Consider the following 27,258-nt stretch of genomic DNA (forward strand, 5'->3'; position numbering starts at 1 on the left):
GAGAAAATTTTAATTTTTTTCAGAGAATTATCTTCCACTCACTTACCCTGAAAAAAGGTTGGGGCTATGGATGACTTCCTCCAAACCTTCAATGAATAGGCAATTCCTATACTCCTAGAGCATAGAACAAGATTTTTTGAAACTTTATAAGATAGAATTTTAAAAATGTAAAACTACAGTCCAATCTTATTCATGAATACCAATGCAATTATCCCAAATAAAATGTAAGGATCTGATTCAACATTATTATACGGAAGTGGAAAAAAAAAAAAAACAACACATGATGAACTAGGATGCATCTCATGCAGAAATAATGTAAAACTGAGAAATCTATTAATATAATTTATTATAACAATAGGCCATATGATCATCCTAGTTGCCCAGAATATGTTTAATATAATTCAACAACAACTTCCAATAAAATGCTTAGTATACTTGAATAAGGAAACTACTTCCATAGCTTGATAAAGACTTCTATTTCAATCAAAGAGCTAACATTAAAAGCTGGTGAAATGTTAACGGTATTCCTAAAAAGGCAGGAATAAGAGAAAAATTAATACCATCATTTATTTAACATATGAGGTATTAATATTGTAAAGGAAGAGAGACAATTACCATTAATTACACTTCACAATGATTGTCTACTTAGAAGAAAATCAACTAGAAGAATTAATTAAAGAGTTCAGAAAAGTGACCAAATACAGAAATCAATAGCTTGACCAACAAGGAACAACCAGTTACAAAACATTAATGAGAAAATGATCCCAGCAAAGATATGAATTACCTAATAATATAATTAACAAGAAATATTCGAGGAGCTACAAAATTATGGAGAAATATATAGGAAGCCTTCAATAACCTTGACATGTGACAAGTTCATAAATGGGAAAATTAATATTACAAAGATGGAAATTCTCCCCCAATTAATCTTAATGTTAAAGCAATTATAAACAAAATGCCAATAGAATGTCTTTTGGAAGTTGTTTAAGATAAAACTAAGGTTTATCTGGAAGAATAAATGCACAAATAGAGCTGAAAATATTTGGAAAAAAAAAGAGTAATGCTTACTCCATTAAAAAGTTAATCACAATAAAGAAAATTATAAAATGACAATAATTAAAACAACATGGTTTAGGAATAGAGAAGGATACAAAGAAATAAAAAAAATAATAAATTCAGAAACCACTCCAATCATATGTAAGAATTTAATCTTTGATAAATGTAAGATTTTCAAAACAATGGAGAGGGAATTTTTAATAAGTGATGATGGACAACTAAATAAATATTGAGAGACTTAATCACATCTATATCAAAAATAAATTCCATTTGGAGTAAAGATTTAAATCTAAAAAAAATTAAGAGAAAGAAGAAACATAAACAAATATTTATATAACATTGAGATGGAGAAGACTTATTCAAACACATCACCAAAAGCAGAAATCATGAAAGAAAAGATTTCTCTAAATAAAAAATGTAATATTTCTGTATATCAAAGACATCAGGAATTAAATTGGTAGATACATGACAAGGAGCAAAATATCTGCAGCATATGGAATAAACAAATGGTTAGTGGTTTTAATATATAAAGAGATCTTACATAGCAATAAAAAATAAACAGAAAAATTAGCAAATGTGTTCATTTATTTCTTCAACAAATATTTATTGTTCACCTACTATGCGCCAGGTATTGTGCTAGAGGCTGGGAATACAATGTTGAAAAATCTAGACATCCAGACACAGTCTCTTCTTTCATTCATTCCAGTATGGGAAACACACACAGACAAAAGTAAATAAATAACGTTACAAATTGGGATAAGGAATTCAAAGAAACAAAGAAGTGAGATAGTAAATGGGAGGACTATTTGCAAACCATGCTCTGGGCAGGCCTTTCTTAAGATGTTGTATTTAAGCAGTTATCTAAAGGGTTGTGGTGTGGGAGAGGTTAGCCAAGAAGAGCAGCTTAAGCAGAGATAACAGCATTTTTAAGCCCCTGAGGTGCAGAAAAGATCTTGGCATGTTGGAGGAACCAGTGTGTCTGCATCATAGTGTGCAATAAAGAGAGGGAGCATAGATAGATAGGGTTGGAGAGATAGGTAGGGGTCAGATAGTGCAGGACTCCATGAGTCATGGTAAAGGATTTCGATTTTATCCTACTATGTACTCAATTCAATTTAGGAGTAAGGTCATTGTTGCCATTCTATCAAGAATGTATTGAAGTGGGTCATGGGTCAAGAGTGGGAACAGGATCAGAGTGGCTATTACAATGATCAGGTGAGAAAAAAACCGTGATCAGGATTAAGTGATGACATTGAAAATAGAAAGCAGCAGACAGATTAAAGATATATTTGAGGAATAAAATGGATAGATTTTGCTGGTCTATTTGAGGGGAGAGGTCATGAGAACAATCACGGATGATGCATAGGTTTCTGACTTGAACAACTGGTTGGATGGTGGTGCTCTTTACTGTAACAGGGAAGATGGGGAAAACAGGTTCAGGGTGAGAATGAGGAATTAGATCTTGGAAGATCTGAGTTATCCAAAGGAAGATATTAAGCAAGCAATTAGAAACATGAGTCTAGAACTTAAAGGAAAAAGTCAAGTGGGAGACAAATTTGTAACTCATTAGCATAAAGCCAGTACTTAAATCCATGGAAATTGCTAAGACCCTCCTGGGAAAGAACGTAGAAAGAAAAGAGGGACCCAATGGAGGTGAAAAACCTCACCTTTTCCAAGTTAGGCAGGAGAAAGAGCATAACACTAGGAGTGAGCAGTGAAGCAAGAAGAAAACCAGGACAGAATAGTGTCTTGAATATGAAGCGAGAACATTTAAAGAAGCTGAGAGTGGTCAAGGTGAGGACAAGAAAGTATCCTTTTGGATCAGGTAATATGGAAGTGACTGGTGACTTTTAAAGGGCACTTTCAGGAGTGGTGATGGGGAAGTCACACTGTGAATTGAAAAGTGAATAAAAGATTAGAAAATGAAGACACTCTATAAGGATAACTCCATAAAGAAGTTTGGTTATGAAGGAGAGCTGAGAAATGGCTAATAGATGGAAAAATATGTGCCCAAGGGGAAGTCTGCTTAGAATGCAGGACACTGGAGCATGTTTGCAGGCTGATGAGAGTGATCCATTCAAGGCAGAGATTGATAATGCAGAGGCAAAGGGAAAACCTAAGGAGAAAAAGTCCTTGAAAAAGGCAAGAAGGGTTAGGATCCAGAGCACAAGAGGAGAGGCTGGCCTTTGAAACTTCCCCCACAGACACAAAAGGGAAGAAGATGGTTACCAAGGTAGCCGGGTTGCTGGCGGAGGGATCTTGTACTGGGAAGGTGAAGTTTGTATGTAACATCATGTATTTTCCAAGGGAAAATAAAAGTAAACAGGGAGGAGAAAATTTTGAGGAGACGAAAAGGTATAAACAGTAATTTCAGAAGTGGGAAATTGAGAGTACAGTAGGAACAATAGCACCAATCTGAGGTTTGAGATAATGGATTCAAAGTAAAACTAGTTGGCTGTGTTGCGTGATTTTCTTAAAGAAAATGCCCAGTTGTCCCAGTCAGGCCAATGGAAGGCAGATGGTAAGGTTCATCCAGAGCTGGGATTTAACCAGGAAAGTAAACTGGAAGAAATTGAGGTTCAAGACTGCTGAGAGCACTGTATTTCAAGGAGGATGAATTTAGTGATGGATCATGGAATCTAGGATAGACAAGGAAGGAACTGAATCCAAAACAAGGGTGGGGGAAATGAGGTTAATGAATTAACTTTCAGTGGACAAGGGGTCCGGAAGATGGTGACCAGAGTGGAATGTCTGTTAATGTATTAGCTTAGGTCCTCCTAGAAACAGACAGCAAGACGGGGCTCAACTTGCAAGAGTTTTATTGAGGGAACACCCGTGGAGGATAAAGGGAAGGAATCAGGAGCAGGGCGGGGCCTTCACACAAAAATGCGAGTCTGACACCTAGGAATGCAGGAGGGGTCTGGGCAAGAAGAGCCTTAGCCTGCATGCGGCGCGGTTCTAAGAAAGTTTCAGTCAGGCCGCTGAGGAGTCCCCGCGCCACAACCAACCGCGCATTAGGGGAGTCCAGTGGCCTGCAAACACCCCGACTGCGCTCAGGCAAGGACTGGGAGAAGCACCCGCCTCAGTGCGGACCCAGCCGTGGATCCCCTGGGATAACAGTCTAGAACCGTGGGAGCAAGGCTGATTCCGAAGGAAAGAAATGGTCACTGGGGATGAAGTTACAAGGAGGGGACTGGATGTTGTAGTTCAAGTTTAACCAGTTACGCATCACACAACTCCAGATAGTGTGGGATCACCCAATAGTCACTGGGGCTTTGTACACATTAAAACCATCTTCTGGCGGGGGTGGGGAGTGGGGTGGTGAGTGGGGTGGAGCACGTCAGCAGCTGGTTGATGATGGGATTTGAGTTGAAGACTAAACTGGGAGCGAGTCTTTGAAGAACTAATAATGAAAGAAACTGACTAGGAGCTTGATAAATGACGAGGAGGAGGGAAGGAGGATGGTATTGTCCAGCGGCAAGATTCTCAAAGAAGCCGGGATTCTGGCGGGCGGGATGAGGAAGGAGTGCTCTGCGAGCAGCAACGACTAGCAAGGAGGCCATCCTCCCCACCCGCCGACCCTAAGGCACACTGTCCTCCTGAGGGGCTGCGTGGGAAAGAGTCCGGGGGAAGCAGGTTCCGGCAGAGCACGGGGTGAGGCGAGGTCTGCCAACAGCTGAGGACCGCGAGCAGTCCCGAGCGCTCTGGCGGGGAGGAGAGGCGCGCCGCGGCGAGGCCCGAGGTGCTCGGGCCGTGCGGGGCGGCGCGGGGCGGCGCGGCGCGGCGCTCAGGGCGGCGCTGGCTTCCCGAGGCCGCGGGCGGCGTGCTGGCGCTCCCGGGCGGCGCCGCCGCGGAGCTTGGCGCGGCAGCTGGCGGCGGCCTGGCGCGTGGTGACGGCGCCCGCGGGCGGGCAGCGGCTCCCCGGGGCGGCCTGGCGCAGGGCAGCGGCGCTGCGGGGCGATGGCTTCCCGAGGCTTCGGCCCGCACGGGCGGCAGCGGTCCCCAGGGAGAGAGACAAAGACACGCCGGTTAGAAGAGGACCAACGCCCCGGCGCCTCCCAGCTAACCGAGGAGCCGCAAACCCCGACGCAGCGCGATGCCATTTCCGCCCAACACGCTGTGTGTCACGTAGACACGGGATAAAGTGGACTGATCGCAGGAAGACAACACCCAACCGAAGTGTCATAAAACAGTTTTTAAGCAATTTAGTAAAACGTATCAAAACCCTTAACATTTTGAATACTCTTTGACTCAGAAATTCTAGTTTTAGAATTTTCCCTTAAAGAATAATTATGAACACATGCAAAATTTTCATACAGGGTCTTCAGTGCAGTATCTATGAAATGACAGGCAAAGAAAATGAAAAAAAAATTAAAGAAAAATTGAGCATATCCTACACCCAACAATAAGGTGTTCGGTAGATTAGTCTTTCTCATCGTTTACACTAACCTGCTAATAAATAATGCTAATCTAATCATATGAAAAGGTATACTAGATAGAACGAAAAAAGTCAGTTTCATCCCCATTTGTAGTGTGTGAGGATGTGTGTAAACTGATGTGTGTACATGTGTATACACACACAACACAAGACACATGTATAAAGTAACGGAGAGAAACACTTCAAAACGTTAAGTGGTTAACTTCAGGTGATGAGGCTGCAGGTTATCTTTATATATTTCCTAAACTGTATACAATAAGCATATTTTTATAATAAAAAACACAAAGTAACTTAATAAAAGGAATTTTAGTACATCCTTATGTACCCATTCCATTCTAACTTCCCAAATCAAATTTACAAAAACAATCATTTTATATGGCATAGCAAAGCAGTGGACATCAAAAGATACTAAGAATGAATGAATGGTTCACAGAAGTAGTTTATCTTCCTCAAAAATTCTGAGTAAATCACAGTATTTCAGAGCAGTTTATACCTTAAACATCATGCAGTTAATTAAAACCACTGTCTTTTGTGAAGTTATACCTTATTTCACTCTGCTAGGCATTTCTACCTCAGGGAGAAAAAAAAAAGCTTTCTGGGCTTCTAACAAATTCTAATAAACTTAACTTGTAATCTCCACAGACTTGGGAACACAAAGTTTGATTTAAAAAAATTATCATACTTTTGAAAAAAGTGTTTTTGATAATACCAATGTTTTAACAATGCATTCAATAATTTTCTCTTTAACTTTAAAGAACTTGGTAGGAGTAAAGCTAAAATATTACAATAAACTAGACTCTAAACTTTACATCTTGGTCTTCCAATCATAACAAATTTAAATTTTTAGCTCTTATCAATACCTAGGGAATCTGTTTTGCTACACTGTGTCCCAAAAAAATGCATAAGGATGATAATAAAATTATACTAATATAACATAGGGATGGGATTCCAGGGCTTTGATATTAAACTGATAGAAAACCCATTAAAACATAAGTTTCAATGATATTTTAACCAAAGTGACCTCAGAGTTGTCAGACTGATTTTACTTAAAGATGAGTAAATCCAAGTTTAAGAGGTTTATTGGAATGTCGCTTAAATAGATGATGACCTAATCAACCACACCAATCTGCAGGTTTCCTTCCCTCTGAAGGTACTGGATGAAATTATCATGTCTCAGAACATACCTTCAGCAAAAAATTATCAGAAATAAAATATACAAAAAAAAATCCTGTGAGGCCAGAAGTTCATGTTAACCAACTGTTTGAAGAAGAAGGGTGTATGAGCTTTTTATAAAGTAGTATCTTTCCAAAACCCTTATTTTACACCAAGTGACTTAACATAATTCAGTACAAATAAGACAGAAAAGGATTTATTTTTGTTGCTATCATCCAACTTTCATTTGGTTTATCATCCATACAGCAATTTGAATTTAATTCAATATTTTTGAGTGCCTCTTATGTCAGACACTGTAAGAATAAAAAAAGGTAACAAGAGATTCCTTCCTTTGAGAAGCTCTATCTAGAAAATTATCTTCAGATTATTCAGATAACTCCAACCCTGGGGCTAACCTGAATCCCTAAATCTCCCACAGTCCTGCCAAAACTTTTCTTCTCATATTCTTCAGATGAGCTTTCTAATTTCCTGTCATTCCTTTGCTCAAATTCATCCAGAGCATCCTATTGTCTCCACACTAGCTAAATTATTAATTTTTAACCTTTAAGGGGAGTCAAGTCTGAGATTCTGATTAAAGATATTGGCTTTGTCCTCCAGAAACATGCACAGAAGTGCATACACCATATACTTTATTTCACTGCACTGGAAGCTGATTTCCTGAACATAAGCAATATATAATAATAACATTTACAAAGGATTATGCCTCCCTCACATTATTATTTTCATGAGAGAAAAATGATGACTTACTGAAAGAAACTTTTAAGATTCTAACTGCTCAATAATAAATCTCAGTGAGATTTGCCTTGAGTTGAAATTATAATATGGTCTTTGACATAACAACACATACATCATCTCTAATTATCAATTGTAACTTTTTTTCTCCATGGCAACAAGTACTGAAATCCTTGACTCATAAAGGTACATACAACCAAAGCAGTATTCCATAGAATGCTTTGTCATGTTAAGGTAGCCTGTGTACTAGAACACTAAATTCCTCCAAGAATTTCAAGTCTAAGTCAAGTCACATTATTTCCTCCGCCTTCAAGTTCAATTAAGACCTGAAAAGGCAGCAAATTTCTTTGTGTCTAGTAGAGAAAACCATCATATTCTGCCCCTATTTCTTGGCAATACCTCTTGGAAAGGTGGTGACAGCTGCTGATATGGAAAGTAACAAGGCAAAATGACATGTGGCTATCCCTTCCTCATCAAAGCAGGAAAACCATGATGTGTGCCTGACATCCCAGGTGTACATCTGCCCTCAGAATGCTTTCATTTTTCCCTGCCATCTGAATAATTATTAGAGACAGAGGGAGAGGTATTACTTTGAAGATGCTGACAGCCTTTCCAGTTTCCAAAGAGTCCTAAAATGAAATTCTTCATCGAAGACATCAGAGAGCACATGAAAACAAGCCTGATGCACTGAGAGACATCAATAGTTTCACCCAGTTGCATGATGAACAGATATGGCATAGTGCCCATTTTTTCCCAAATCTGGAATGAATGATACCATTTGCCAAGCACTGCCTCAATTCTCTTTCGCAGAGCATAATTAAGGGACTTTGCACCAAACAACTGGACTCTCCACTCCCCTAATAAAACACTACTGGTTCCCACCTCTATGCTTTTGTTCTTGGTATTCCACCCATCAAAAAATGTTTTCTCCCTCCTCTCGTGTATTCCAATGCTGTCCATCCCTCAAGACCCAGACCAAAGCCATTCTAGTGAGCTTTCCCTGATTACTGCAGTCTGAAATGATCTATCCTTTTTTATGAACTCCCACAATGTATGCTATCTATGACTGTTCTCAAAGTGTGGTTATGAGACCACCAGTTCCAAAAATGCACCATAATCTGTATTTTTACAAACACCAGAAAGAGCTATGGCAATTTCTCCACCGTTTTCCTAAACCTATTTTTCCATTCTTAGAAGAATAACTTATCCCCAGGTAGATGGAGAGGGGAAGGCTGACAACAATGCTTACTGTTGCCAGGGTGACAGATTGACTTATCTCAATTATTCCTTTCTGTACTCATTTTCACACAAAGTTTGACTTGTCAAGCGTGTATCTGCCAGATCACTAATGTCATTGTTGACTGCTGAATTTACCATCATCATACCTCCAAGCCATGATTGAATGATTGTTCAATCATTGCCTCCCAATTCCATGGCCATCCTATTATTCTAAGGATTCAGATGTTGCAACCATTTTCAAAATAAAAATGAAGGTAAGCTGATTAGATAGAAAGGTCTACAACTGACATCATCTACTCAAATAGGATATAAAATCATCTACATTCTAGAGCTGAGCAGTAACTTGAAGATTATCTCTTCCAACAGATTCACATTATAGATGGGGGAAATGTGGAGAATGGGGTAGTTTGGAACAAGAAACTGAAATTTTTAAAGTATCAAAATCTCAACAAAATGGTAGCAAAATTGTGCAGAGCCAAAAGGGATTGTCCTAATTAGCTCATGGATTCAATACTAATGATAAAGGCAACTAAGGAGTTAAAAGAATAAGGAATTAAACAATGGAAATAACTCAAAACGTAAAAGATGATATTGATCAACCATCTAAAGAAATGGCCCAAAAGACGGTCTTTGACCCAAAGTGACCAAAATTTAACACCAGTTACATTTATTAATAATAGTTATAATTTATTTACTACATGCCAGGCATTGGGCTAAGTGTTTTACCTACAATAGTGCAATTTTATTATACTCTAAAATAGGGGAAAAGTGTGCTAAAGGAAACAGTATATAGTAACTGTAAGAAAAGAAATCAAGAAAGCAAGAGCTGGCCATCTGTCTGTATTCTGGTCTAGTACAAAGGATGCTCTGAAAATTGATGAGTATCTGGTCTGAACAGCAAGTATATTCCTTTGGGAAAGGTGAAGGTATCATACTACCAGAGCTTGCTGATACTAGTCACCAATGGCTGATTCAATGCTCATGAAGAATTTAGTTTTCCATACAGAGTTGCCTACTTGAAGAACATACACTGAATCATAAACATGAGAAGCCAATGGGCCCAAAATATCTCATTACACATTGAAAAACTAGCATGTGGTATCTGTCCATCAGTATCTACGAGGCTGGCTACAGTGATACAGTCCTCAAGCACCCAGTCTCCTTGCTGATGAACTAATAATGGGCCTAGATGAACCAACAGGGCCAGCCTTAGAAAGCAGTGGACATGTCAAAGTCACTTGTGAGGCCTAGCGGGGAGTCTAAACCACCCTGTCTTGCTGTTCCCCATCTTCAAACTACAAAGCTATGTGATTTCAAACACATGCATGCAAGAAAGAACCATTTAATTTGAAATGGGAATAATGGGCAAAGGGGGAACAAAATAGTGTTGTTTCTCCACGTTCTAAAGCACTACCTTGTGCGTTTAGAGCTTAGTTTTTACAGCAGAGAAGGCTGAAAATTCGTTTTTTTTTTAATGGCACCAATAAAGATTTGTTTCATTCATTAAAAGAATTATTAACCTAAGCATAAAAGAAAAAGTTCAAGTAGAACTTGGGCATATAAACTTTTACCAAAGAATAAATATCAAAACATTTGTCATGTCCACAAATACATACAATTTGCAGTTAACTTAGGGGCTTTGTTTCTGTTTGGAGTGTTTTGTTTCTTGGTTTTTATTTTCTGATGACATTTCCATAGGAGAGAGATCTATATAGATACAGCAAAGTCCTAACATGAATCACAATTAGTTCACGATGTCACATCAACAATTCCAAAGTCAGAAAGCAGTAAGAATCAGGACCCTGTGACCAGTGCAGAGACACATAAAAGTTGCACTAACGCTGTGAACCTCAAGGATACAACCTTACTTCTTCTACTACCAAATTTTAACTATTGTGATATTATTATTAAAATATACTTTTAGTCTGATTAGCTTTTTTCTAATCAATAATAGAGTTATAATTAATACTATTTTCAAACAGAATTACTCAGTAAATAATACATGGAGAAGTACTGCCATCTTTAGGGAGAATGCAGGATTACTGACTAATTACCTAAAGTAAAATTCAAACATAAGTTCTTGACCTCAATGAATCCTATCATGGACATTTGGCATGGGACACATTTTTTTTTAATAGATTTGTCTTTTGCAATAGTTTGGTCCAAAAGGTCTAAAATCCAACAGTTATAAGAGGCTCCATTAATCTCTGAAAAATAAAGCAAGTAATTGCCACTGACAGATAAGTTAGCCAAAACAAATCCTAAATGATCAAAATTAAGGGTATATTTTTATACAGAGGACAATGAGTCAACTCAAGAAGATTAAAATATATAGTCATAGACTGTTTTGAGAAACAGATGAAAAATTATTTGTTATTTGCATATGAGGTTGGAGATTTTTAAATTTATAAAATAAACATCTGTGGTTTAATATTTATAATATCACTGCTTATCACTGGCACTGAGATTTTAAACTGTTTTGTACATACCATACAGGTTTTTATACAAGTTTAAAAGTAAATGATGTCCTTGAAAATTTCACCTGCCATTTCTTTCTCAAATAGAAATATCCCAATCAGCTATTTTTCATAACTAGCAATAATAATTATAGATATTTTACTTATTTTTTACCTCAACACTTATCATGAAATAAATCAATGACCATGACCTCTTTCTGAAAGAAATGTGAAATACATTATGTTACGCACGAGGTACTCAATATGCTAGATACAAAGAATAATTTGTCTGTTCACATTAACAAAAACTGGTTATCTAAATGATAACAAATACAGTTTAAAAAAATGGAAAGTTCATGGGCCAAGGGATAAAAATATCTGGGTTCCACAATTTTCAGACATATTGTTTAAAAAATTAAAAAAAAAAAACTAAGGTATAGCAAAGTGCACACAGTATGCTACCATTTGCATGAAGCGGAATATATACATTTACATGGTTATAGATACATAAAACATCTCTTGAAAGCCCAAGAAACTGGTAACTTCTTGACCCTGGGGAAGAGATTAAGAGAACTGAGAGATGGGGTTGGAAGAAAACTTACCTTTCACAGTATATCTTTTTGTACTGTTTAATTTTTTAAACACGTACATGTTATTACCTACTAAAATAATCTTTAAGAGATAGCTGGTCTCTATTCCTGACTTCTTCATTAGCTGCATGTGTGATCTTCTACAATCACTTACCTCAATTTTCTCCGTTTTAAAATGAGGTTTTACTAAATCTCGAGAGTTCCCATTTATAATTCAACAGAATTTTGGCTCAAAAGGAGGTATATACAAAATGAATATACCAGGTGGCTAAATAAAATGGCTATAAAGCTTACTTTGTAATGACTTACATACATGATATGATAATTATTTCAACTCTGCCTGCCCCATTCCTATCAGGCTATAAAAGCAGCACAGTAAGCAACAGAGTCTGGGAAGAAATTTTGTATTTGTGAACTAGATTATGTTTCTCTTCTTTCTTTTTATTCTATATCAAAAATCAAAATCTGGTTAGTCCTTTTTTATATATATCCAAACTATTAAGATAGACTGTTCAAAACGTATTTTGATAAATAAATAAATATTAAAAGTGATTATAAAGAGGTAGAATTTGGGGGGTAGAGTTTAAAAATGGATCCAGAGACAGGAAAAAAAGCTGAAAAATCACACCTATATTCCCATAAAATTAGCCCAAGAATTTCCTAAAAATCATCCATAATCTTCATAAACACAAAAGATATTGGCAGACCCAGGGTAGCCAAGAATAGAGCAATAGAAGGTTTAGACCAGTAAAAGTAGGACATGAAGAGGACACTGAAAAGAAACTAACCAAAACTGACTGACACCTGAAGAAGAGAATAGGGACAGGCCTGATGATCCACTCATTCAGAACCCTACGTGCTGCAGAGCAAAACTGTTAGTCTTGAGTCTCAGAGGGCTTAGAGTCTAATCATGGGGACACTGTAATTAAATAACAATGCAGTAATAACACAAAGGATCAAAGTGAAAAATAAACAGCAAATGTTATGAATCCATCAGAGCAAGAAGTCACCATGGCTTGGGGCCCCAAGAATAGATTCATAGAAGAAATAGGACTTTAAACCCGTGTGTTAAGCAAAATGATGTTGGTAGCAAGGACAAAATAAAGTCAGCAAGGGGAGTCAGTTCTGGTAGTAGGATGATAAATTTAGTTTTAGTCATAGTTTGACTTTTAAATAGCAACTTGGCAAAAAAATGTTAGAAACTATTTTTCATATATTGGGTTGCCAAATTTTCTTGGTAGAATACTATACAGGAGTGATGACATGCTAGAGATATGTCAAAAGTGACTGAATAGGATACAAGATTAACATGCATCTAGATACAACTTTTAATAGGGCAGGGCTCTGATCATACTTATACAGGACATTTGGCAACCCTCTTCCAGTATTTTCTTGCAAATGCCTAGTATTATTTCCTATCACAAACTTCATTCTCGGGAGTCAGCTCCACCCAAAATACATAAAACCAGGGAATCAAGAGGTGCTGGTTTTACTTTTCCATTGAAAAGACTGTGAATTGGGTCTGGTTGATGAAACACAGTGCTGTGTGTTTTACTACAAGAAAAAATACCAAAACAAAACAAAAACTATCTTCTCTCTCAGTGATCTAGTAATCTTATAAAGCTAAATCTTATAAAGCTAATATAGAACCACATAATAACTTTAGGCAAAATATGCAATATGAATTCAAGGTATAATCAATCTTATAGAGAGAGAGTGTGTATGTGTGTGGGGTGTTGTTACTGGCAAAATACTGATAAATCTCATAAGAAACTTCTAAACAAAATTTATCTCTAAAACATTGGCATAGAACAAGAAAGAATATCAACAAATATTTTTAAAAAGGTTATTAAACAAATGAAGTTTTTAATGTAGAAAATATAAATTCTAAAATTCTATTCTATTGTTCATTTTTGTTACAATCCTTCAAACAGCTAAATACACATATTACTTTTTTTTAGTAATCTCTTACTAATTTACTAAGGTGAGAATGAGTATATAGAGGCTTATTAGAGGGGAAAAAAAAATCAATGTTTAGGAACAAATTTATTTAAAAAGGAAGACTGGAAACAAGTATTAGTTAAAAGTTTATGATCTAAAATAATTCTGTGCTATAGTAATGTGCCTTGTGTTATCCTGACATGGCTCTTGGGCTTATGCTGATGCCTATGGTTGATTAAAGTTCGAATAACAAGAAAAATAAACCATTTTCAAAGCATTAGAACAGCAAATTTTAAAAGTTTCTTTTTCTCATTTTACTATAGATTATAAAATTATAATAAAATGTTGTTTTATTATAGTTATCCTCTTCTAGTTCAAGTCTGTCAGCATTTCTATGATTGACTTCATCCATAAAATTTGCTCTATTGAAACCTAACACACAGTGGTAATTCTTCCCTTTAAAGGCAGATTTTGAAAGTTAATCAAAAGCTGGATAGCTCAAATGGCATACAGACCTATGCTTTCAGTATTAAGTCACTGGTTTCGATCCCAAGCAGGGCTGATTTCTTAAAAGTCATTCTGCATACCCTCCTAAAAGTATTCATTGGCCTAGACAGGGTAAATATGCTGCTTCATTTCAGTTCTGAGGGAACAAAAATCCCCACTTAAACTCTAGTGGTTATCTAGATGGTAAGATCTAAAGTTTTATTGTCAGGTTCTCCCTTCACAAAGGAGGTAAAAAGAAATAGAGAGAAACCTTCGAGGGCCCTCCAGGAACATACATGACAGTGAAGTATCTAGTTTTCAATAATGGTTATTTTAAATATTCACCAGTCCAAAGAGTGCAGCCTAGAAAAGTAAAATTACTACAATTTATTTCAATCATCTGTTCAATGTTTAATGGCATACTTTTCCCCTTGGAATCTGGCTATGGATACTAAATTACTGAAGTTTATCATATGGATTATGTCAGATTCTATTAGTTTACCCAGATGGCTTTCTCTTAGTTTTCAGAGACAGTTTCTGCCTTAGTCAGAGGCATAGGGACTAAGTGACAACTCCTGGACAGACAGACCCAAGCTATGGGACTCAACAAACACATCTTGTTCAGTCCAAGAACACTAATAATAGCTTATTTTAAAAAATAAGATAGTTTCTTTTTAAAGAAACAATCTTTTAAAAATAGGTCTTACAGATTTTTGAAAAAGCCCTCTAAATACAATATGTAGATTAGTTCACATTGCCTAATGCTATTACAATTTAATTATCCAGCACTTGTTAGAGTGGTATCAAATACACGTTATATTATAGACGTCATATGTGGGGGGGGGGGGGTAGGGGTGGTGGTGGGGAAAAGACAGAGAACCAGTGCACTAACCAAACATCATTTCCCAAATGAAGAACTGAAATAGGAAAGCACTGACCTAAATTATACAAAAAACCAAGAGAATGTGAGAATTAGTATGATATATTGATTCTATTTATTCTTTCCTGTAACCTCTTTGAAACCTATGGCTTCAACAACCACACGTACACGAATGACTCCTAAATCTCGAGTCCCTGGGCAATCTCTCCTGACCTCTAGTCTGTATATCCTACTCACACTAAGCATCTCCAGTTAGATGTCCCACAAGCACCTCACATTCAACATGTTTGTAGACTTTAATCCAACGCTTCCCCCAGGAAAGGTGTTCCCCCTCCCATGTTCCATATCCTGAAAAATGGTACCATCCACCTGCCTAGCCAGAAAGCCCAAACCTGGGAATCATACTAGACTGTCTTCATCTCTGCTGTCTGGGAAATTCCACTTCTGAAATAATTATAGTATCTGTATCCATCTCCATAGTCTCAGTGCCATTATCTAAACTGAGGCCCTGATCACTTTTTACTTAAATTTCTGAAACTGGCTTCTATTTGATTTCTCCACCACAAATCTTACCCTTATCCCATCTCCAATTCAGTCTCCTCAGTGCTATCAGATGCCCCTGGCTTAAAATCCTTCCACAACTACCCCTAATTTTGGAAATATGATTCTTAACTACTCACTTGGTATATAAGATCTTTCTTGCTTTGGTCGTATTCCTTTTTTAGTCTCCATGTGTTCTCATGTCCTCTCTACCTACCTGGAAAGTTTTTCTACCTAGCTAACTCTTAAAACTTAAGTTTAAAATGATGAATCAATTATGGAAAGCCTTCACCGACCACTAAGTGTGCCTTAATATTCCACTTCTGTGTATCTTTGTAATGTATTCTTCTTCCTCAGCACTTGAGAGAAGAAACTGTATTTCTTATCTCTATAACCCTAGGACCTAACTCGGTGCCTCGCACAAAGCAGGAGCTCAGTACGTCTACAGAACGGATGAAGCAAGTCAACCTAAGACAATGAAATCTGAAGACTTATGAAATTCTGACTTTTGATACCTGAGCAGGCTCCACGGGGAGGGGAAGTTTAATTTGCTTATTATTATTCATCTGTCTCTAGATAATATTTAATTTTTTTTTCATTTTCCATTCAATAGAAGTTTGCTAAATTAAAATCTTTAATCTTTAAAAGGCAAATAAATACCTCATTTCAAACACAACTAGTCCTACAAACAATAAACACTTTAATTAACACGATACAAAGGCCTGCATCACTCAAGAGGCTAAAAATAAATCTGGGTTAACTCAACTTAGCAAATACCTGTTTGCCTGCATGCCTAGGGCACCACCTATGCATTAATAACAGGTAAATCTAGCTGCCACCATCTACAGCCCCCAAATCAACTGTAGTCACATCAGCATTAGTTAAGTACGGGGTAGTATAATTGTTGACTCCCACTCTCAGGGAAATAAATGCAAGTGGCAGAAGGGAGAAGCCCATTACTATTTCACAAAGGCTAGAACTACTGACCAAGGTCCGTGAAAATGCAGGCAGATTCTAGGACTCTGTAACTTTTCTGCTTTTACTATCTCCTGTTTTCCTATACTAATAAGCTAGCTATAATCCATCCACTCATTCGACAAATGTTTTTTAAGGATTACTATGTCCTAAACATTGTGCTAGGCACAGGGTCTACATAACTCTCCCCAGTCTCTCACATAAACCTCTCCAGTGGGAATAAAGACATTAAACAAATCAATGCACAAAGATAAACATAACTAAAAACTACTGGATGACAACAGGGAAAGGAACATGAAACAGAACCACAAGAGAGACTACTTTAGACTGTCTCTATTTAGAAGTGACATTTAAGCTAAGACCTGACAATGAGTAACTCAGTCAAGCAATGAACATACATTAACAACAGATCTGTATTTTAGGAAGACAGTGTGACAGCAGCACGAAGACAGATCAGAGAGGTGGTCAGTTTAGAGACTACTGCAGTAGTGTAGGTAAGAGATAAGAGTCCAAACTAAACTACTAAAGGTGGAGATGGCAAAGAAGAGCCAAATGTGAAAAACATTCAAAGGCAGGATGGGCAGGCACTGTCACTGATCAGGTAAAGAGTGTAAGGGAGAGAAAGAGTCAAGGTATTTCTTAGGATTCTAATTCGCCCAGGTAACCAGGAAGGTAGGAATGTGAATCATTGAAACGCGTAACACATAACGTAGGAGCAAGTTCAAAGGGAAGACAGTAAGTTTGCTTTACTGAGTTTCTGTTCCTTTAAGATATGGAGAAACATCCATGTGAAGATACCTGACATGTAACTTTGAAAACAAATGGTCTTATAATTAGAATAGCCAGGCTAAAATATAAGTCTGGGGTCATCTTCACAGAAGATGGAGGAAGGATCAGAGTTCACAGGAGCATCAGTTTGATAAACATTTATCAATATCCACCATGTTCAGGTACTTACTATGCTAGGTGCTAGGGGTATAAAGAAAAGACAGGAGTCCTACACCTAAGATGCTTATAGCCTAGGGGAGAGACACAACTAGACAATTTCAATAGAACTCTGATCCTTCCTCTCTTGCCACTGGCTTTTATTTTGTTACTAGGCCTTTAAATGTGGATCAGAGTTTCCTTACTTTTTCTTTTTTTATACTCTGTCACATTCCTCCATTCTTAAAGCATCACTTACTACTTCTGTTATTGAATGCTTACTGTGTGCCAGGAACTATCCTAGGCCCTGGGGAAGCAATGGTGACCAAGGCACAGGTCTCCTAAGAGCTTAATGGAGGAGGGAGACAATGAAACAGACAATTACAGTACAGTGAAACAGTGCTAGGCCAGAGTAGCATGAGACCACATGGACGTCTGACAGTGAAAGGAAGGCGCAACAGATGGCAGTAACTAGACTGAAGGTAGTCTGGAAGGGAAGTTCACTTTCTGGCTGAAAGGAATTTGAGCATGTTTGTAGGTTGAGAGTGAGAAGTTGGTACAGAGGGAGACAGAGATGGGGAGAGGGAAGAAAAGGAGGATTGCTGGAGGAAGGACCGAGAAAGATTAACAAGGGTAGAAGTATTGGACTTGGGAAAAAAAAAAAAAAGAACACTTCTTCATTCAAAGAACCAAAGAAGGAAGAGAATATAATCGTGATGCAGAAGAGGAGCATAAAGAAATCTTCTCTGCGTTTTGCTATGATATAGGCAAGGCTGCCTCTTATCAAGGAAACAAAACAGGACTGGAGGCTTTGAGGACAGTTTAAAAGTTCTGAAGTAGCAATGTGAGAATGGGTAAATGAAATAACTAACTAATTCTAATTCCTATGACCTGCAAGTGGAATCAAAGTGAAGTGTGAGCTGCATTTCACAGAATTCAATAGGCATGAATTAAACAAAGGTAAATCTTAAAAAAAGAATTACCAAAATATCATTAAATGTACACCCATATAGTGTGTAACTGATTATGGATTATTTATCAGAGTATGCAGTCAATACAGCACTCCCATAAGTTTGAATTTGTCACCACTACTTAGTAACAACAGCAGCAGCTAGGCGGCACAAACAAAAAGTCAAGAAACAGAAGCTGGCAGAAACAGAAACAGAGGAATTCACAGACAGAGAAGCTATATAGATCAGAAGATGAGGTAATGAGAAAGCTTAAAGGCAAAGACATATTGTGTACTAATGATAAGCCTGAAGATAGCTGATGTAATGTCCTTCCTTCCTTCCTTCCTTCCTTCCTTCATCATTCCCTTAGCACCTGTTATATGCCAGGCATCCTGTAAAACATTAGTGATACAAAGAGAAGACCTAATTCTTGCTTATAAACTCAGAATGTATTCTTGTACCCATAGCCTAGTGTTACAAAAAGTCATAATAAAACTGAAAGCTGTTCTGAGTTTTGCTACTCAAAACTATTCATTGTTCTAAAACATTAATCACAAAGAAGCAAAATTGTATCAAAAAGTTCAACATATTCTTGAACAATCAGCAAAAGGTACTGCCAAAAATGGCAGCAGATTAAAGACCCATAAAGTAATATGTTCTAACTTAATAAACTGCTGTCTATCTTGGCCTTATCACAGATGTTATGTCTGACTTTTCCTTAAACGGTTGGATTAATACCAACAAAAAGGCAACGGACATCAAATGGCAAAGCAAGATAACCAGAAACTATTTGGCAAGTGCCAGAAAGTATTTTGGCAGCAAACTGATAGCAATTTTAACGATCACTGTAACAGTATTAATACATACTTACTGAGCTCTTGAGCCAGGCATTGTTCTAAGTATATTACATACAATATACCATTAAACTTTTATAAATTCCCACAGCAAACCTACCTATAAAGTAGTTTCTTATGCTATCATTTTACAGATAAGAAAACTGAAGCTTAGGAAAACTAAGTAACCTGCCCAAACTACACAGTTAGTAAGTAAAGGAGCCAGGACTGGAACTCAGGTATGCATGACTCTTAAAAATTCATGCTTTAACTACCGTGTGATTCTGTTTTCCAGACGAATGGAATAGTGCCAGACACATGATGAACACTCAGTAGTGCCTGTCACTGAAGGAATGAATGAGAGGATATAAAGCAGCTACTGCAGAGTAAGCCCAAATGTGGGAAATACAAGTTGAAGAGCAAAAGCGATAATCTAAGGATTCACTAAATCACCAACTCAAATTGTGCAGCAAAATTGTGGGTGTCTAGAAAACAGCAGTGACTGACAGAATGGCCTAAGATGCTGTTACAGCAACGGTAATGGCTCTTTTTGAGTGAAAACTTCAGGATGTCTTTGAATCTGCAAAGCCAAAGATGGTCACAGCACCAGGCAGTTCAGAGAAGGAACTGCAGGCGCTGATTAGAGAACTGTTTCCCACTTTTTCTCAGTATGGAAAGGATTGTTGGTGCTGTATTTACATAATAGTCAAGTCCACAGGTTACCTTTAATTCTATCACCTTTAAAATGGAAGAATATCACGTGCACTGGAAAGATGATCACATTCTAGAACTATCCAGATTCCTCTTTGAAAGACTGGCACAAAAAGATTTTTTACCAGGTCCAGGGCCATGTTTTATGCCACTGACTCTGCCACCATGATCACCAACAACAGGACCAACAGAGAGCACTTGTCCCAGAACAGCCAACCTCTGAGGAGCAACGTATGGCCAGCAACCTACAAAGACGCCTAGCACGGGAGATTTGCCCGACAGAACATACCAAACTGAACCAATCAGATTTTGTCTGACAGAAGTCTGAATTCAAGTTACATGGAGAGGGAAAGTAGCTGAAAGACAAGAAGTCAAGTAGGGGAAGAAATAAGGCAGTTATATAACCACACTAAGAAATCAAATGAGGCCTTTTTTTTTTTTTTTTAAGTAAAAGCAGAGTCTCAGAAGGGACAACAGCAGCAGAGAAACAATACTGCTGCTGCTAAGAGGGCAACACCCAGTCACCAGAGTTGCATTAATTTTTCCACTTTCTTTAATACCTAGTTAAAATCTACACAGTGAAGCCAGTTTGTACAATTACTCCTAGATTCCCTTAAGGCCTGGCCACTTCTCTCTCTCTTATTTCCCCACACAATGCCTTCTAACAAACCTCTCTTTACTGGCTACAAACCAACTAAATCTCTGTGCTAACAACAAAAAGGGTAGCACGGTATTTGTATTCGTATGTGGGGGTGCACAAGCACTCACACACCAGCAACTAGATGACACGGCAAATTAGCGGTGGCTGGTCATCCAAGTATTGAGGGTCTTACTTCCATCTTATAGAATCTGTGGTTTGAAGACACTGTGTTCTTTAACTCTAGTTAACTGTTTTAGAAAGAAATGACCTTCAAAGAAGTATCTTAAACCTTAAAAATTAACAATTTATATCACTAGAATTATACTTAGAGATTAAAAAGAGATCCACGACAGTTGTAGGCAACAAAACCATCTCCTTTAAAAGTTTCTTCCTCTTATTAGTGTATGTTTGCATCCGAATTTCATGACAAATAAGCAATTTTTTTTCACTCACAATCACAAGAAACAATAGTTGACTCATCAAGATACCTAGGCAAAGAAATGACAAATTGGAAAATTATGAAAATATTTTGAGGCAAGTTTTTTAACTTGGGGATATAAATATTGAAGATGATTCACAAATTTCACTAAGCATGTTCTTGTCTAACTTTATAATAGCCCCGGGAGTCTATTTTACATCCTCGCCTGCCCATTCAAAAGGGAAGGAGAATGAAGCTCAGAAAGTCTCAAACATCTACAAATGTCCAGTATGTTGGATTCCAAGGAACGCAGTAAGTATCTAATGAGCAAAAGGCATGAAAATGGCATGGCCACTCTCCTACAGCTTAGATAAAAATGACCCTAACAACCTATATGTCAAAAATCCAATACTACTACCAAAAAATCCTTTCCCTAAAAGTTAATTGTTCTCATGTAATTCAATCATGTGTACAATGTTCCTAGTGCTTCACAATTTTTTTCCTTAGAAGAACAGTATTTCTCGCTGTTTCTTCCAAAATAAAAACTACCAGACACAACTAGGTACTTTGGAGTTTAGGCCTCTCAAAGCATTGATTTAGCCAAGAGGAGTCTCAACTTTTTAAAACACGTATTTTTGCACAGCTTCGAAAGTCTGACTAAAAGCCACAGTTCCATACCTCAGGGCTAATTTATTTTCAAGGTAATCCCACAGATAGAAGGAATTAATAACTAATATTTGAAAGAATTGTAAAGAGTTCTACACACAAAGGGTTCATTTTGGTGTAATAATTTCTCCTCTGAACATAACATCATTATATGCTCTCATATTGAAAGTGTTACCAGGTTATATAGAGCAGGACACCCAGACAGATTACAAGTTACTATTGCTCAAGCATTCAAAGTGGGGTTTTTGGTTTGTTTTCATCTGACTAGTTTTTTTTTTCAACCACAACACTCTACTGCTTAAACTTTACAATATTTTGTGTGCCAGGAATACTCAGATACCTGACATAAATATTTGAGTATCAGAATCATTAAGAAGCCACACAGCCCAGGTGCTGGAACCCCAGCACTTGACCTGCAGTTCAGGGTATGAAGATTCCTCCAAACCTAGGGATAAAGGTTCTCTGATGTTGCAAATTATCCCTCGACACAAAAATTTTTTAAATCGTCATCTTATAGTTAAAAAAGCAAGATCAAGAACAGGCGGGTGTGTAGGGAAACCCGCTCAACAGATAATTTAACAGTATTTGCACCTCAGCTGAAAGCTGGAGCACTGCCATTGATGACTACCATTGGCAACTTTTGAAAAGTAGCGTTTCTTCTTATCTCTTCATGACACATTCACCAAAAAAAACTCCTGACTTAGCCCAAACTATGCTCTCCTGAAGAATCTACTCTTTCCACAACTGAATGTGTGCTTTTAAATAGTACTGCATACCTACTTTAGTTTCATAGAAATATTTCAGCTATATTACTCAATTAATATTTGCTCCATGTCAATATTTTATATGACCAAAACGAAAATATTGTGTGACAGAACAGATACTAATGAGAATTTTAAGACAGATGGGTCATTCTAAGAAGCAACGACAAAAACAAAGCCTAATTTAAAGAGAACATGCTTAAAACTACCTAATATCCTTTTCAAGACAAATGAAAAATTTATGAATAGGAATGATAAACTAGTAATATCTGATTAGAAGAAAACTGGTAGCAAATAATACAGTTGGTTGTCTTCACTGTCCCAATTAAATACAAAAGCAGCAGAGAACGTAGCAATAAAGTTCTCTCTTCTAATGCACACATTTCCATTTAAACTTAAAACTTCCACACTTGGATATACTGTGAAAATCACTTAACAGTAATCATATCAAACATTTATTGTTACATGACAAGGCCCATCCTGTTTTATGTGTACTTTTCATTTTATCCTCAGAACCACCTATAAGGTAAGAAATATTATCCTCCTTTTGTAAGTGACGTAACTAGGACGCAGAATGTTTAAGTAACTTAACTTGCACAAAGTCACACAGGAAATAATCTGTGGATCCAAAAAATTCAACTAATCCAGCTCCAAATCATTACACCAAGTTGCCAACAAGTAATGTACTGAACGTGATCTGCAAACCATAAAATCTGCAAATACAAGATGCACTAATTAAGGGCACGTGCTTTGTAGTACGACTTAGTGTCAGGTCTCAAGTCTGTAATTCACTAGCTACGCAAACTTGAGTAAATCACTGAACTTCTCTATGCTTCAATTTTCTATTCTGTGAAGTGGGGATAGTGAAGGAACAGTTCTTACTTCACAGGGTTGTTGGTGGATTAGGGGTGTTATGCATGTAAAGGCTAGCAAAGTGCTTGGCATACAGTAAGCACTCCATGAATGTTCATAACTACCAGCTAATACTAAGAATTCTCTTTATTATCATACATTCTCATTTGAGTACTAGTGGTACTTCCTAAAATAAATTAAATCTATCAATATTGAATAAGAGTTTAAGAAATTAAGGCCCGAAGTCTCAAAGTATATGACAGCACAATTTTGAGATGGAAAAGGCTACTACTTACTTTAATATCATTATCATTTATTTAAAGTGCCTGGGTATACATGAAAACGTGCTAGGCACTAAACAAAATGATCAAGACATAGTCCCTGACTTCAAAAATACATAATCAAGTAAATTAATTCTGTTCAGTGGACACAAACAGCAAAACCTCCAACTTTCAGGCATTTTGCAGACCAGATGCATCTATGATGTTCATTAAGTTCCCCTCTGCTTATGGTGTGATAGTGGTGAATATATGTAGAGAAAGAAGTTTGAAAATAAATAATAAACCTGACAAATCAAGTGTAGAACAATAATGATTCAGGAAGAAGTCAGCTAACTTTCCACCCTCTTACCTTCTCAAAAAAAAAAAGTTTTTAACTATCTTGGTACTAATGATCTCTGTTAATTACAGGAGAAAAAAAAAAGGAAAGAGCTAGCAGCTCAGAACAGAGGTCAAAGGGAAAGGGTGCAGAAACAGAGTATAAGAGAGGATCCACAGGCTCTTTAAAGCAAACTCAGAAGAACAGCCTGTTGACCATAATAAAGCAATGTAACAAGTACACATTCCTAAAAAACGTGAAAGTACTTTTCAACAGTACAAGCAATCTGTGTTAACTGAAAACTTGGCTCACAGATAAAACTAGGCTAAAAACTAAGGATGGGTAATTTATATATTCAAGAATATATACTCTTCAAGGTTTTCTTTTTCAAGTATGGAGTAAAGAAGGGGAAAAAAAGAGAGACATGAACCCAAAAAATGATTACTGTGCATTCAAGGTATACCTGCATGTTCTAATGAACACCTGCAGTGTCAGCCATACCTCATCCACCTCTCACTCGCACTATGTAAACCTCTAAATTTGAAGTGCAAGCCATACCTTTTACTGTTTCTCCTCTTCCACCACATTTAGGAGTAAAAGATATCTTCAGGAAGGAAGATGGGTCGAATTCTATACGAAAACTCTGAACTGATCAAACAGCAGCAAAGGTGGATATAATTTGTAGCCAGAGATAGGTCTTAATATAAAATAAGCAGTTTGATGGTTGTTTACCTGCTTAACTACCCTGCCCTACAACAACAACAAAAGTGCTATAAACATCTGCTTATACAGACTATATACAGAAAAGTTTCTGGCACTCATTTCCTAGGCCTCTTCTCCTCTAGAGCCTCAAAGCCTGAACCTCTGAGATGACAAAGCTGAAGAGTCGAAATAAAACCAAAAAGTAAGGATGAAGACCAGAAAGGAATAGGAAGAACAAAGAGTTTCTAATCACTTCTTACTTGTTCCTTCTACCTTTCTTAACTGGTTCTAGTTTAGTCTCTAACTCTTACATCTGCCATAATCCATTAATTTGGCTACTATGATTAAAATATTCCCTCTAGGCCCTTTCTAACTGAGACAAGTCCTGAAATAGTGCTGTTTCTCTCTCTATGACCCTGATTAATCTTTTACAGTCCTTGGAACCCTCAATTCCACCTCCTAAATTCCTTCTCTGTGGCCCTAAAGTTATGACAGAGGAGACAAACTGTGAATGCGCCCGTGGACACAGGTGAGTGAGAGAATTCCAGCAACTGGGCTCTCCTCCACCAACATCAGGCCATTTCTCTTTCTCCCCTACAGTATTTAACAAGTAAAGCAAAAAGGAAAAGGCTGACATACAGATGAGAAGCTGCAGCAAGGAACTACCCTTAGCTTTTTAGGAATCCTCGTAACTTTCCACTTGTTATAGGTACTTAAGGAAACTATTTTCGGAGTACGTCTTGCGTGAAGGAATGCATAAAAGATAACACCTTGCAAGAGTCAAACATACAGGTTTAATAATGTGCAACTAATGAAGATGGTTTATAAATGAAATAACACCTACACATTTAGTTCCCTAAAAATATTAAGCTATTAATCATTAAAGTTAGACCTATTAAGTATAAGTTTTCCATATGTGGAAAAATAAATCTGTTTTTAAATTAAAGAGAAATTATCACTCTAATTCTTAAAATACAACTATCAGGATAAAATTCAAGTGGAGCTGCTCATAGTCACTGAATAAATTTAAATTTGATAATAAAACATTTAAGTTTCAACCAATGCACCTTTGTTGAAGCACATTTAGCTGAAATAACTTTGAGTCGGGTTTATTTCCATCACATATAGTACATTTTTCCAACAAGAGCATGTACATTCAATATAGAACATTTCCAGCAACAGTTACAGTCTTTCTAGTTTCCTTTCACAGTATATTTTAGTGCAAAGCACTGGGAAGAGTAAATGTTTTTCTAGCTATAGAAGCATTTTATTATGACCTTGTGGATCTTCAACATTTTAAAATTTTATACAAAAAGTATATAGATGGACAGGGTCCCTCCTAAGTACAGGTGTGAACCTATATAAAAACATGGTATATTCTCTGCTGTACCTTTTAAAATTATAATTTGACAAAAAATTACTAAAAAATAAAATATTACCTAAAAAGTACAAAATATTGATACACAAAAACCTGCCCAATATTTCATTAAAGATAGATGTACTTCTGTTTTCCCTAAAATCTTGATTATAAAAATGGACAAAAATTCATTATTTTCCAAATTTTACAGTAGGAATCAAATATTATCTAAAGTGGTCATTTAAGATTTTACTTGGGAGAAAAAAAAAATCAGGGTTTACACCCCCATCTTCCTTTTTTTAGCAATATTTAAAGTATTATAAGTGGTTGTGCAGGGATTGTCTGTATCCATAAAATATCAGTAAGCTATTTACCTTCATATTAACCTTAGTAAGTGTGGTCTTTAAAAAAAAAAAAAGCTGAAAAATTAAGTTGCATCTATCATTAAAGTGCTTTGTATAAAATTTAAAGAAAAATAGGGGAATGTTTAATTTTCAGAAAAACCTCAGATGTTTACAAATGAAAAATGTGATGATTCATGGATGAAAATGAACTGGAACTTTCCTGTACTATATATTTTAGAATGAAACTTTCAAACACTTAAGTGCTGGAGAACAAGTTAGAAATAAATGGATGTAAAAATAATTACAAATATTCAGTAGCCTAAATATTTATAATATGTTGATATTAATTTGTCTTTTGGTCCTAACACTAACTAGGAAATTATATATCGTACAATCCAGACAAAAACTTTGCCAAAGAAAGTGGAACAAAACTAAAATCACTAAGATAAAAAGTCTTTGTTAATTAAAAATCACCAGTGGTGATATTTTCTTCAGGTTGTTGATCGCTTTAATCAACAAATTGTTTGGAGAAACAAAGTTTGCAACATTTTTGCAGAAACTGCAGACCAAATACACAAGGGTGGTTAGCTGATGGACTGTGATGACAATGTGCAATGTGACAGCTACCTGAAAGTGCTGGAGGAGGCAGTGCCTTAGAAACAAGTGGTTAGATGGTTATTATTTTAGTCAGAAAACAGCAGTTACAGTCAAATATTTATCAGAATTTTTTCTTTTTTTCCTCATAGTACCATTTGAAGATGTTTAGTGGTTCTAACACCAATTTAAAGTCTTTCCACAAAAATGAACTCCAAACCTTTCCGTACATCACTTGAAGTTATCTGAGGAGAAATGGGAATAAATGAACACTTTTTGAGTTTACCAATAAAACCTTGTTTTTAAAATTATACAATAGTAAATGACTTCTAAAAGACGGTTTCATCTCAAGTTTTCCACACAAATAAAAAACTGTGTGATAATCAAACCACAACATTTAACC

General features: G+C 36.7%; 1 protein-coding gene across 2 annotated transcripts in view; it reads right to left on the reverse strand.

Moving 5' to 3' along the window:
* Positions 1 to 1,623: 1,623 nt before the first annotated feature.
* ZNF800 (zinc finger protein 800) overlaps positions 1,624 to 27,258 on the reverse strand; it is a 45,239-nt gene continuing 19,604 nt past the window's right edge. Inside the window, exon 6 of one of the 2 annotated variants that reach the window (XM_032483275.1) lies at positions 1,624 to 5,030. In XM_032483275.1, coding sequence (XP_032339166.1) covers positions 4,844 to 5,030 — 187 coding nt within the window. In that variant the 3' untranslated portion in view covers positions 1,624 to 4,843. Of the gene's footprint in view, positions 5,031 to 10,753; positions 27,101 to 27,258 lie in introns of those variants that run through there. The other variant, XM_032483276.1, reaches the window with a different exon arrangement.

Source organism: Camelus ferus, chromosome 7 (assembly GCF_009834535.1).
Source record: "Camelus ferus isolate YT-003-E chromosome 7, BCGSAC_Cfer_1.0, whole genome shotgun sequence".
In the NCBI taxonomy this organism is placed as follows: domain Eukaryota; kingdom Metazoa; phylum Chordata; class Mammalia; order Artiodactyla; family Camelidae; genus Camelus; species Camelus ferus.